The sequence below is a fragment of the Rattus norvegicus genome, chromosome 12 (assembly GCF_036323735.1).
Source record: "Rattus norvegicus strain BN/NHsdMcwi chromosome 12, GRCr8, whole genome shotgun sequence".
In the NCBI taxonomy this organism is placed as follows: domain Eukaryota; kingdom Metazoa; phylum Chordata; class Mammalia; order Rodentia; family Muridae; genus Rattus; species Rattus norvegicus.
This window is the reverse complement of record NC_086030.1, coordinates 48,703,383-48,715,856: the sequence shown is the minus strand read 5'-3', so window position 1 is coordinate 48,715,856 and position 12,474 is coordinate 48,703,383. Positions and strand designations below refer to the sequence as shown.

The window sequence follows — 12,474 nt, the reverse complement described above, 5'->3', positions numbered from 1 at the left end:
CCTGTGTGAGCCCTGGGGTCCCAGGGACCATGACGTCATACCTGTGAAAGATCAATCAGTGAGGACAGCAACCATGCTTATTGAACAACTGCAGGGCTCAGGCCCGCGTGAGCTCTGGCCACACCCTGTATACCGCCCACCAGTGAGCAGGCTGTGATTCTTTACAACTCCTTGGTAGGAAAAAGCCCAAGCAGTGCCGCGTGCAGCTCAGCCAGATCCTGCTTCAACTCTCATTCTAAGTGACCTTAAACAGCCCCATCTCTGCTTCGGTTTCCCCTTCTGTTAAATGATGACCATTAGAGATGGATACCGAGTAAGTTATTTCCTGCCCGCATCTATGTAGTGAGAATACAACCACGATCCAGCAATCCACCTTCATAATTAATGGAAATCACAGACCTATAGTATGAATAAGTTACATAAATTATACATACTAGAAATCTATTTTATAAGGCCAGCACTCAGACGGCAGAGGTAGGCAGATCTGAGTCTGAGGCCAGCCTGGTCTACAGAGTGAGTTCCAGGCTAGCCTGTCCTGAAAAACAAACAAGAAAATTATTTTCTATAAATTTTATAAAATTTTCATAGCATAGTCTGGGAGTACATTGGAAGTACTTAGATACCGGCCTGATCTTTTAATCAGAATAGAGTCTTTGATGTGATGGGGTTTTGGGTTTTTTTTTTTTTTTCTTTCAGTTGATGAAATCACCTAGTTTATCCTCAGAGGAGGGCACTGTAACTAACTCTGAATTTAGTTATCCTATTTGAAAGTCTTTTACAATACTATGTGTTATTCATTAACTAATAGTCCAAACTGGATAAACAGAGGTAAATATTCGATCATCGAAAAGCCTTATGACCATTATGGAATTTATGGGGGCATTTCAGATAGACATAATAACTCTCTCACGATTTTTAAGGGATTAAAGCGATGACTGACTCTTCAAACCACAGAGGTGCTGTTCAACTGGGGAACATTTAAACACAGGTTTAAATGTCCATTTAGTCAAAGGATAAACAAAGGTTTGTGGTTGCTGTCTTTTTTTTTTTTTAAAGATTTATTTATTTATTATATATAAGTACACTGTAGCTGTCTTCAGATACACCAGAAGAGGGCATTGGAACTCTTTACAGATGGTTGTGAGCCACCATGTGGTTGCTGGGAATTGAACTCATAACCTCTGGAAGAGCAGTCGGGTGCTCTTAACCGCTGAGCCATCTCTCCAGCCCCTGTGGTTGCTGTCTTAAGTGATCAAATCAGTACTTAAAATATAGAGAATTAAGCATCAGTATTATCTCAGGGCATTGAATTGACCTTAAACGTTGTAACTTCAGTGTCATTTTAACCTTGCTATAACCATATCCGTTTGTTAAACAATCCTTTTGGGGCATACTTGGATCTTATCATGGTGGTGTTAGAAAACAGTTTTAATGAGGTAATTTTAAAAGGAAGTTCAGGAGGCTGTAAGGTAAACCACAGGAAATATAGTATCTTCAATATCCAGTAGTTACAAACCCAGGTAAAGAACACGGACCAAATTTAAATTAAATATCTGTTAGAGATTTAAGCCACTCTGACAGGTACCTTGAAGTGTTTTGCTTTTGTTCTGGTTTTGGTTGTCACTGATAGATAAAAGCACTTCCTTTCATTGCTCTTTACCAGACATCAAAAGAATAGGTCGGCTGGAGCGGTTAGGAGCACTGACTGCTCTTCCAGAGCTCCTGAGTTCAATTCCCAGCAACCACACGGTGGCTCACAACCATCTGCAATGGGATCTGGCGCCCTCTTCTGGCCTTCAGGGATACATGCAAGCAGAACGCTGTATACATAATAAATCTTAAAAAACATTACTGATTTTAAAAAAAAAACCTGAAACTTTTTTTAAAAAAAAGTATAAGGCGTCCAGAATAGAAAGAGCTTAGCAATTTGTGACTTTAGTCTTTTAATTAAAAGCAGTCAAATCATTCCTTTAAATATCTAATTACGGTGTAACACATTAAGAAGACCTGGGGTTGGGGTTGGGGATTTAGCTCAGAGGTAGAGCGCTTGCCTAGCGAGCACAAGGCCCTGGGTTCGGTCCCCAGCTCCGAAAAAAGAAAAAAAAAAAAAAAAAGAAGACCTGGGGTTGAGGATTTAGCTCATTGGTAGAGTGCTTGCCTAGCAAGCGCAAGGTCCTGGGTTCGGTCCCCAGCTCCGGAAAAAAAAAAAAAGATCTGTAAACTCTAAGATGTCTATGCAAACCCCAAAGTAGGTTTTTAAAATGACAATTCAAATGCACACATTTAGGGTTTTCTTGCACATTGGCCTTGCCAAGATATAGATCTTGAACACACACACCCCTTTTTTGTTCCTTTACTTTTAAAGAGACCGTGGTGCTCAAAACCATTCTTCAAATGTTGGTATGCATATAAATGCTCACATATAAACAAGATATATCTAAGGCACAGATATGAGCCACCTTTTTAATCTCTGAGATAAAGAGCTCAGTGTCTGGCTCGGGGTAAGGCAGGGCGGGGCGGAGGGCAGGGGCTGAGGGGAGGGCAGCAACTGTCACTAGGAAAAATGTATGCTATCGTGTCATAATTACTTCATACCCTCCGCTGAATAAGGACCAAGGAGGTGACAAATTGATCAGAACCGTCTCTTGTTATTAAAGTTTTATCCATGTTTTTAAAATGTTTAAATTTGAAAACATGGTAACTGTCCCAAAGAAAGATTTAGGACCATTGAAAGAGCCATTATAAGGAGAAGAAGGAGATTTAGTAGATGGGGTCACACTGGGAAGGGGGACAATGAGATCTGTCAGACCCCTCAAGTCTGCCTTTAGGAACCTGAAGTAAAGTCTGAGAGAGGCAAGCAGTCTGGTCACTGGTCCTTGTCTGGGCTTCAGGCTTGTCTATAAGGTGTCAGAACATTGCCATGACCCTCTGAAATCCCTCTCAGGGAGACAAGGTCCCCTCCAGCTGGCCACCCTTCCTTCTCCCAGCTGCGAGTCCCGGGAGAGTCTATTTGCCATTAGGGTGCATTGCTTCACAGTCTGTTAGTCGGACCGAGACACACAGGTATCTCTTGAGAATATCTTCATTTGTGCCAGACTGGTCCCTCAGGGGATCAAGTTCTATGACAATGCCCAGAAAAGCCATGTTTTACCACAGATGACCCAGGACCAGAGCTAAGCGGGTCTGAGAAATGTCTGTGTTGATGTCAGGGCCACTCAGACATCGGGAGAGTTTGTTAGACCCGCGGAAGCAGAGGAACGCAGGACCTCCCAGTCAGGAAAGCAGACAGGAAACTCCCCTTGAAGCTGGGCCTCAGTGTAAGTCCCCAGGAGTGCTGGAGAGGGGGCGCAGGCATTTGGTTATCTTTAATAGCCTGAAGAGTCCCCCAAGCTCAGGCCAAGCTGAGATTTGGGGCTTTAAGGCTGAAAGTGTTGGGGTTTAAATCTCGGCTCACTTCCGGGACAGAGCACACCAAGCCACCATGGAGGGGTTTAATGAGAGAAGAAGAGTAGAAGAGAGGAAAGGCCGGCCATGGGCACGTGGAGGGCAGGAGAGCAGAGAAGAGTAAGGGCGAGAGACAGCAAGAGAAAATGAGGAGGGGGCAAGCAGCCCCCTTTATAGTCAGGCACAGCGGGCTGTTGCCAGGCAACTGTGGGGCGGAGCATACCTGGCTGTTGCCAAGTAGCTGTGGGGGTGGAGCTTAGAATACCAACAGAAAGGATGCTGGGTTAACCTGTTAAGCATGAGAGTTAAAGGGAAATCAAGTTGCTCAAAGAAGCCTTAAAAGAGGCAACAAAGACCCAAACCAGGGAAAGGAAGGTCAGAGTTTGCCTTTGTTTTGTTATAAAACCCTCTAAAAAGGTTTTTATTGTTGTAGTTGTTTTGGGTTTTGGTTTCTTGGGAGATTTTTGGTTGGTTGGTTGGTTTGATTTTGGCGTGGTTTGGTTTGGGGGATTTTTTTTGTTTTATTTATTTATTTATTTATTTATTTATTTTTGCATTTACTTTAACTCCCTTTAGCTCTAAGGTCTCTTTACTATGTTGAATTACGGATTTGATCAAGTTTTGGAGAGCGTTTTATGTTTTAGTTAAAGCCGCTGCCGGTCTGTGATTCTTTTAAAGACTTTCCTAGGACTTTGTTAAACGCAGAACCTAAACCTGAAGGAGGGAAGTGTCTTGGTTGTCTTTAGTCTGCTTTGTTTTTTTTCCCCAAACGCTCGCACGTTAGTCAGCAATTATCACTCACAGAGCCACAGAGCCGGCTAGAGGACCAGATGGCTGTCCGCAGGCGCAGGCGCTTCCTCCTTTCTGGAGGCCTTGTTTCCCATAGCTCTCTGTCCCCTCGCTCTCTCCCCCTCCCCTCTGCCCCCTCCTCCTCACTCCCTCCCATTTTCTCCTGAAAAGTCTCCTGCCTATGCTAACTAGGGAGTGTATGTTTTGGGTCCCTTATTTTAGCATCTTCTCCCACTGGTCTGTGGATATCCTACATGTTTACACAAACACGAAGGACCCCAAGACAGGGCTGAACTTCCTGTGTGTTATCCCAGTACTCGGGAGGCAGAGGCAGGCTGCTCTCTTAGTTTGAAGCCAACCCCGTCTACAGAGCAAGTTTCAGGACAGCCATGGCTACACAGAGAAACCCCGTCTCAAAATAAACCAAAACCTAAACAAACCCTAACAGAATGGAGCATGTTTGTTGAGTTCCTCCCACTGCAGGTACTGAGGTGTTGTTCCCCCTGATGCCAGCACACTTTGGGGTGGGGTGGGGTGAGAGGGAACACGTGCCTCTTGTCTCCAGGAGATGATCATAAAACTCCTAAGGTCACAGGAGAAGGGGGGAGGGGCAGAATTAACCATTTGAGGCCAGAAGTTAACAAATGGAAACATTTCAAAGACAAGAAAAACTGAGACAAAACCAGAAACCAAAATCCCCTCAGAGTTCCAAAAGCAAGCAAAATATACCGAAAGCAAGCTAAACGGCTGAATCTAAAATGTCTTTAGCGTTCCGAGCGCAAGCAACCCAAACCAAAGGTTAGACAGAAAGGCTTTCAAACAAGGCACTCAAAGCAGAGACCTTAAAACAAATACTGTGGAAGCAGGCAAAAAGAGATGTCTCAAAACTCGGTCTGTTAACCAGCTCAGAACAGATAGGCTGTCCACAAAACCGAGGGAGCCCCAGACAGAACTCACCAACCACCCAACCAAAGAAAGGACACCAGGTGCCTGGCTCCCGTTCAAGCAATTCCTCTGGTGAAAAGTGGACCTTTTTTTTGGAACCTCACACGTCACCCTATCGGATAGCACAAAACCATAGTTCTCATCGTAAAGGGAACATGAGAGAGTTTGTTCTGGAGCCAGTGAGTGACCGTGACCCAGAAACACCGATGTAGGTTACTCCAGATCCTGTGTTCCAATGTGGAAGCTGTTTCTTTTATGAAGTTTTTGTAGTTTTACAAAGCAAAGAAAGTCGTAAGCCAAGGCCGTTTAAAATACATCAGTGGGCACAGTAGAGAGGCGGGTACCACAGACAGGAGAAGCCTTTCTTTTCTATAGTCCGAGATGCTGCCTGATGCGTTTCTTAACCTTGGGGTTGGTAGAAGCTAGCTGTCTGTTAAGATTCCAAAAGGTTTCTATTAGTCAGGGGGTGTTAGTTCCAACACAGAGGTACGCAAGATGGAGCTGTGTGGCTGCTGGTCTTTGCTACTTTGTGGGTTCTTTGTTTCCCTTCTACCCTTTGTTAGCTCCAGCACAGCTGCAAGAGCAAACTGTGCCGTCTTTGCTACTTTGTAGGTTCTTTGTTTTTTTCTTCTACCCTTTTAACCCCTAATACCAGATAGGAGAGAGAAAAGGACCGAGAGGAAAGAAAAAGGGATGGTATTACTGTTGGGGTAGAAATCTCAGCCTGGGTCGAACAAACCACAACAGGCCAACATGGTTCCACACGGAAAGGTTTAATGAGAGAAGAGGAGAGGAGTAAAGGCTGTCCATGAGCACGTGGAGGGAAGAAGGGAGGAGAATGGAGAGGGAAGGGACAAAGGGAAAGAGGGCCAGAGCAAGAGGCAATAGAATGAGAAGGGAGCAAGCAGCCCCCTTTACAGTACCAGTCAAACCTGGCTGTTGCCAGGTAACTGGGGCGGAGCCTACTTGGCTGTTGCCAGGTAACTGGAGGCGGGGCTTAGAATGCTAACAACTATGCTTAGACTAGTTAGCGCTGATTAGGGCACCAAGTTTCTTGGGGCGAGTTTGATCTTTGCCATCAGGATATCTAATTTCTTCTTCTTTCTCCGTTTTTATGCACAATGACTTAACAAACCACAACCAACAACCCTCCTCTGGCCAAGGCCCTAGCCTAGCATTTATCTACCCTCTGAAAAGTCCCCAGAAGTCCCAGTGTCACACAATCACAGAAACTATCTGCAGCTGGCAAAATGGTTTGCCCGCTAGGGCACGAGGCAAATCCTAGTGGACAGCCTGAAGCAACTCCCTTCCTGTACCCGGGGTCATAATAGAAGCATATTCTTATATTTCTGTGTTTTTAAAAGAAACCAGAATTATCACTACCAAGCTGTTCCAGAGGTCTAGAACTAACCCAAGGTAAGGTCATTTAGGCCCCCTGGATCTGCAACATTTCAACCTCCCCACACAGAACGGCAGTTCTGATCATCAGTCTCTGCTGAGGACACAGCTTCCTCCCACTTCTAGCCTCCAGCACACTAGACAAGCAAGCGCCCTCTGCTCCCCAGCCATTCCTATAGGATTCTGCATCTCTGCATCTCCACAGTGCTGTGCTCTATCTGTGCATAAGGCTATGCCTGCAGGCACCAGCCAGGGGTGTGTTACCCAAGAAAGTACAAGTAGGTTTCAGGCATCTGGGAGGTTTGTCATCTGCCCATCTGGTGGCGTGCTGACCCTCTGCTCTCTCCCGCAGAATGGCCCGAGTTTGTGAGGAACTATGCCCCGTGGTGGGCCACGCACACGCTGGACTGGCTCAAGTTTGGCAAGACCGTACTGGTGGTGCACTTCGAGGATCTGAAGCAGGACTTGTTTACGCAGCTGGGTCGCATGGTCAGCCTGCTGGGCGTGGCGGTCAGGGAGGATCGGCTGCTGTGTGTGGAGAGCCAGAAGGATGGCAACTTCAAGCGCTCGGGGCTGCGCAAGCTGGAGTATGACCCTTACACAGCCGAGATGCGCAGGACCATCGCCGCCTACATCAGGATGGTGGACACAGCGCTGCGCAGCCGCAACCTCACTGGGGTGCCTGAGGCCTATGGCCCAAGATGATGGGCAGACAGGGAGGGACCCAGCACGCCGTGCCCCTTGGCTTCAAAGAGCTGGTTTCCCTCTGGCACAAAGACAGCCCCAGGCTTCTGCCTGCCTTCAGAAAGGCCCCTCGGAGGGCCTTGGGGGGAGATGTCTAGACACCGTCCCTGGAGAGTAGGCTGCCTGTTTTGGGGTATCCCTGTCCCCCGGCCATTGGTGGGAGAAGGGAGGTGATAATCTGGCAGAGGTTGGGAGGCTCTGGATGTGGCAGCTGGACAGTTGTAAGCAGTGACCCTGCTCAGACTGTGTGGGTCCCGAGCAAGCACCGGCTTTCTGATCTCTCTCAGGCCACCTCTGTGTGACAGACAGCCGGGACCTGTCTTTGTGGCCTTGGGTATCTGACTCCTGAGGTACTCGAGACTGGTGCTTTGGTATTACAGTGGGGAGCTGCCCCCAGGCTAAAACACATGAGACCCAAGCTGGGTGTTGTTCCACCCCCAGGACTGCAACCCTGTCCTGTCTGCTCATGCTATGTCTTTGGGGTGAGGGTGATGTTGGGGTTCTTGATCCTTCTTCCAAAGTCCCTTAGGTACCAAAAACCAACCTAACAGGTTGACCATGTGCCACATACAAAGCCCTGAGGACCCACCTTTGCAGGGTGGAGCCTGAAATAGCTGTCTCACACTGCCTGATGGATCCCTTAACCAGGAAGTCCTTTACTACCCAAGGCAGGGAATAAAAATGCTCCAACTCAGAGGGATCCATACCCAAAACTGTCCCCCACCCTCCAAGCCATCAGCTTCCCTGCCCTTGCTTGTAGACCAACAGGGCCAGCCCCCACTGGGGACTCCTCAGAAATGGGGTGAAGAACGGCTCTCCACCCCCATCGTACCGCTGCTCTATGATGCTGAGACACCAAAGGATTTCCGATTCGAGTTACTGATCATGTTTTGGGAAGCACGCATCCAGGATCCCGTCTCCCCACCTTGAATCCCTCTGGCTTCCCCTCCCTTCACAATCCCCATTACATAAACGCAAAAGCCATAGTCACAGCCCCTCGCTCTTCTGTCCAGAGCAGCCCCTGCAGCCTTGGGGGCAAACAAAACGCTCGTTCCCACCTAGCCGAGGAACCGTGGAGAAGGTTCGTGAAAAAAAAAAAAAAGATATATTTTTTTAAGAGGAATGTGACCAAGACATTCTGCCCCTTGGACACTGGCCACACAAAAGGAAGGGCCGGAGACTGGACCTGCTTCCCTTCTCCAACGCTCTCATCCGAGGGTTTGGACTACCCCAGGGCTCGGCCAAGGGGGCTCTGAATGTATTTTGTATGGTGTTTCCCCACCCCAGACTAATTTCTAGTTTTCTTTCACTGGGTAGCAGAGGGCCTGGCCTCCCCTCCTACTTGGAGGTCAGCTCTCTCTGAGAGACTCTGGGTCCAGAACCTGGGCCAGTTCCTTGCTAGTGGCCCCGTCTGGTCACAAACTTTCTGTTTGAAGATTCCTCAGGTTAACACTATCATTAAAAGAAAGTTTTGTTGCTAATTTATTGCGCTGTTATATATGGTGTGTTCACACATGGACATGTGTGTACGATGGGGTTGGGGGTGGGAGGGCCTGGGACGTGGAATTCTCTGGGTTGTTTATGCACAGATGTGGATGAGAGATGTCTCTTCTGTGTTCGTGAGTGACAGAAACCCTGTGTGGCTGCTGTATGTTGTCCCTGCAGTAGGGGAGCCAATGATAATACAGAGAGGACCAGGGACCCTGTGGTTCCCCATCTCCATCAACAAACCTCCACCTGGCTTCTGTTGCCAGCCAGACTGGACCTTCTGTGGGGATGGCTGTGACCAAAGACTTACCCATTCCAAAGGAGGAGGGGCTTTTAATGTTGTCTTGTGGGTGCTGAGGGCAGCTGAGATGGTAGGGAGAAGGCAGTGAGGGGCTTCTCCCCACTCAGAGTCCTGGGCCACCAGTGCAGGAGGAACAAGGACTTCAGTGTCAGAGTCCCTGGGGAAGGGAATGCTGCTCATGGAAGCCATGATTCCATGGTGAATGAGCTCCTCTGGCCCCAGGCCAACTCAGGTGTCAGTATTAAACCAAGTCTGACCTGTCAGAGGCACCCCTCCATCCTAGACCCTTGAACCTGGGCTGACCAGTCCTAGACTCTTGCTTTGAACTGAAGTCCCATCTGTGTCCCTGAACCCACCCATCCCCAGTGAAGGAAGACGTGACCTCAAGCTGGCCTGGATTCTTGTCTCAGGATCATAAGGGATCTGCCTCCCACTCCTTCCTGATGTCCCATAGCCAGGGGTGAAGCGGGGTTGTCACAACCACCGATGTCTGCCCTTCCTGCCGCCATCTGGGATCAAGGCTTTATATTTCAGACTTGGGAGGGACTAAAGTTTGTTTGTTTGTTTGTTTGTTTGTTTGTTTTCCACTCACACATACTTCCTGAGCACAGATCACCAGTCTGCCACAGGCCCTGCATCCTGTTTCAGAGACTAAAAAATAAAAGGACTTTAAGAACTCATCCCTGCAGAGTTCACAGAAAGCGTTTGGGGAAGAGGCTAGTGAGGCCCCTGGTGGCCCCTAGGAACTGCAGAGGCGGCTGAGCCCCAACAAGGAGATTGATTTCAGAGCTAAGACTCTCTGTGGAAAACAGTGTGAACAATAGCTGGGGGTTGGAGCATCCAGGCTGGATCCTGCTGTCTCCCCACAGTGACTCCCAGACTCAAGTAGAAGGAGGCTGATGGTTGGAATCAATTCCAGGTTTCCCCAGGCATCCTGGAGGTGGCTGCATCCAGTGTGGGAGGGGAGAGGAACAGCAAGGGGATGCAGGCAGCTCCTCCCAGGACTATCCTCCTGGCAGAGGCCCAGCCCCTCTTCCCTTGCTTGCATCTCCTTGTTTTCTTTCTCCTCATCCCACCTCCTGTTTGTCTAAGAGCCCTGGTTTCCCTCTTTGAAGTCTGATTTCCTCCAGCTGCCCTGGTGACCCTTTCCTTTCTGCCTGTACCCAACTGTCCCTTTGCCTTTCTCCGTCCTCACCGTCCTCTTCACCATCCACTCTGTCCTCTCCATCCTCCTCTCTGTCCTCCTCTCTGTCCTCCACATTGATGCTGCAAGTGTCTCCCCACCTCTACCCTTGATCTTTGCACTCTCCACTCACTCCTCTCTCCTTCTCTTCCTCCCCTTCTCCCACCCTCATCTCCTCATCCTGCAGAGTGGGGGTGGCTCTGTGGGATCCAGGCCTGGTGAGACAAATGCACCCAGCCTGGTAACCAAGGAAGTGGTTTCCTTAGCAACAGAATCTGCACAACCAGGGCTCTGCTCTGTCCCATGCTTAGCTCTGCTATTATTGTAATAGGAAGAGAGAGAGGGAGGAAGTGAGAGAGAGACTGGGGTGGGGGGCGGAGAAAGAGAATGAATATCAGACAGTACCTGCCTCAGTGTGATGCTGCTAGAGGAGACAACACCCCTCACACAGTACGACGCTGCTGGGGTCCTTGATCATGGGAAATGATACCCCTCACTCAGTATGACGTTGCTGGGGTCCCTGACCATGGGGGATGACACTCTCACTATGATGCTGCTGGGGTCCCTGATCATGGGGAACGACACCCCTCACTCAGTATGATGCTGCTGGGGTCCTTGATCATGGGGGACGACACCCCTCACTCAGTATGACGCTGCTGGGGTCCCTGACCATGGGGGACGACAACCCTCACTATGATGCTGCTGGGGTCCCTGCTCATGGGGGAACGAAATGACACCCCAGCATCAGCTCACTGTCTGATATTTTAGGAATACTCAAAATTCAAGGCAAAGGGGTTAGAGAGAGGACTCAATGGCTAATGGCTGCTCTTCCAGAGGTCCTGAGTTCAATTCCCAGCAACCACATGGTGGCTCACCACCATCTGTCATGGGATCTGACGCCCTCTTCTGGTGTGTCTGAAGATAGCAACACTTTACTCTTATGCATAAAATAAATATTTTTTTAATCAAGGCACAGAGGGGGTGAGGGCAGAGAGAGGCAAAGTGGAGGGTGCTGGGGTAAGCACACAGAGGACCAGACCACACGTTGGGTGTGTAGAAAAGAAGACAAAAATGGCCAGCAGGACCTGTAGCTCCGGGCCTCAGTAGTGCTCACCCCAGGGGCATCCTACTCAGATTCCTCCCGAGAACACCATGCGGGCATCGGTGAGGATCAAGAGAGCCCTGTAGTCTCCTATCCCTCGGAGTTCTGCCTGGCAGGGATGGAGGTGGAAGGGTATAGAGAAGGAGGCAGATGTCTCCAATCATATCCTCCCTTCTGAACTATAGAGGAGAGACCTGGAGGTGGGGGTCACCCAGGGCGTGGCAGAGGCATGAAAGGCCCAAAGATGTTAACTAATTCCCTTTGGGACACAGACACTGGTGACAATGCTTGGGTGGGAACCAGAAACCATCAGAGCCTGTTTGGAAGGTAGAAGAGGCAGAGGGTATGCTGGGAGAGAAGAGGGAGAAGGGAGACAGACAGACAGACAACAGACTGACTGACTGACTGACTTAAATCATTGCCCTGGCATTATTTTATACCCTGACTGCACGAGACTGTAAATGACTATCTCCAAGAAAATAAATCTGGGTGCATTCCTTCCCTCCTAGAGGGGGCCCCGCTTCTAGGCTGATACCCGAGATTCAGAGGGGCACGGCAAGTATGATGGTGAGCGGCAGAGAGATGCTCATGGTTGACACGGAAACACGTCCCACCTCTCTCCAGAAAGCACCGATGCAGGGCGGTGAGGTGCCCTCAGCCATACGTCTATTCATTTGTCTACAGTGGTTTTATATCTCGGTCAGATTTACAGCCTGCAATCTGCCAGCATTCAGGAGAGACGTCTGTAAAGGAGCACATACCTCAGAACACGGAGGAGGAGGGAAGGATGGGGTGTTTCTGCCCCACCCCTGCCTCGCCTCTCAGCACAATAGAGGTTATATTCCAGCAGCCGCCTACCACCCCCAGCCCTGTTGCTGATTGAAATGTGCGGGCCTTGAGGGAGGCGGCTCCTTGATGCAAATGACTTTGTGGTGTTCCCTGATGGCTACTAGACTACAGGGAGTGAACAGTCAGAAGAACGGCAGGGCAGAGCGGAGCGCTCGCTCACTCGCTTGCTTGCTTGCTGGCTGGCTCACTGGTGACCTTCATGAGTACCAAAGGAAAGGGCTCAGGGAGGAG

General features: G+C 49.2%; 1 protein-coding gene across 3 annotated transcripts in view; it reads left to right on the top strand.

The window, feature by feature from the left end:
* The window catches only part of Wscd2 (WSC domain containing 2), a 94,388-nt gene extending 85,587 nt beyond the window's left edge, over window positions 1-8,801 (top strand). For all 3 annotated transcript variants that reach the window (XM_063271546.1, NM_001271178.2, XM_039089613.2), the window contains one exon: window positions 6,929-8,801. In XM_063271546.1, the coding sequence (XP_063127616.1) occupies window positions 6,929-7,281 (353 nt within the window). In that variant the 3' untranslated portion in view covers window positions 7,282-8,801. The remainder of the gene's footprint in view (window positions 1-6,928) is intronic.
* The last annotated feature ends 3,673 nt before the right edge of the window (window positions 8,802-12,474 follow it).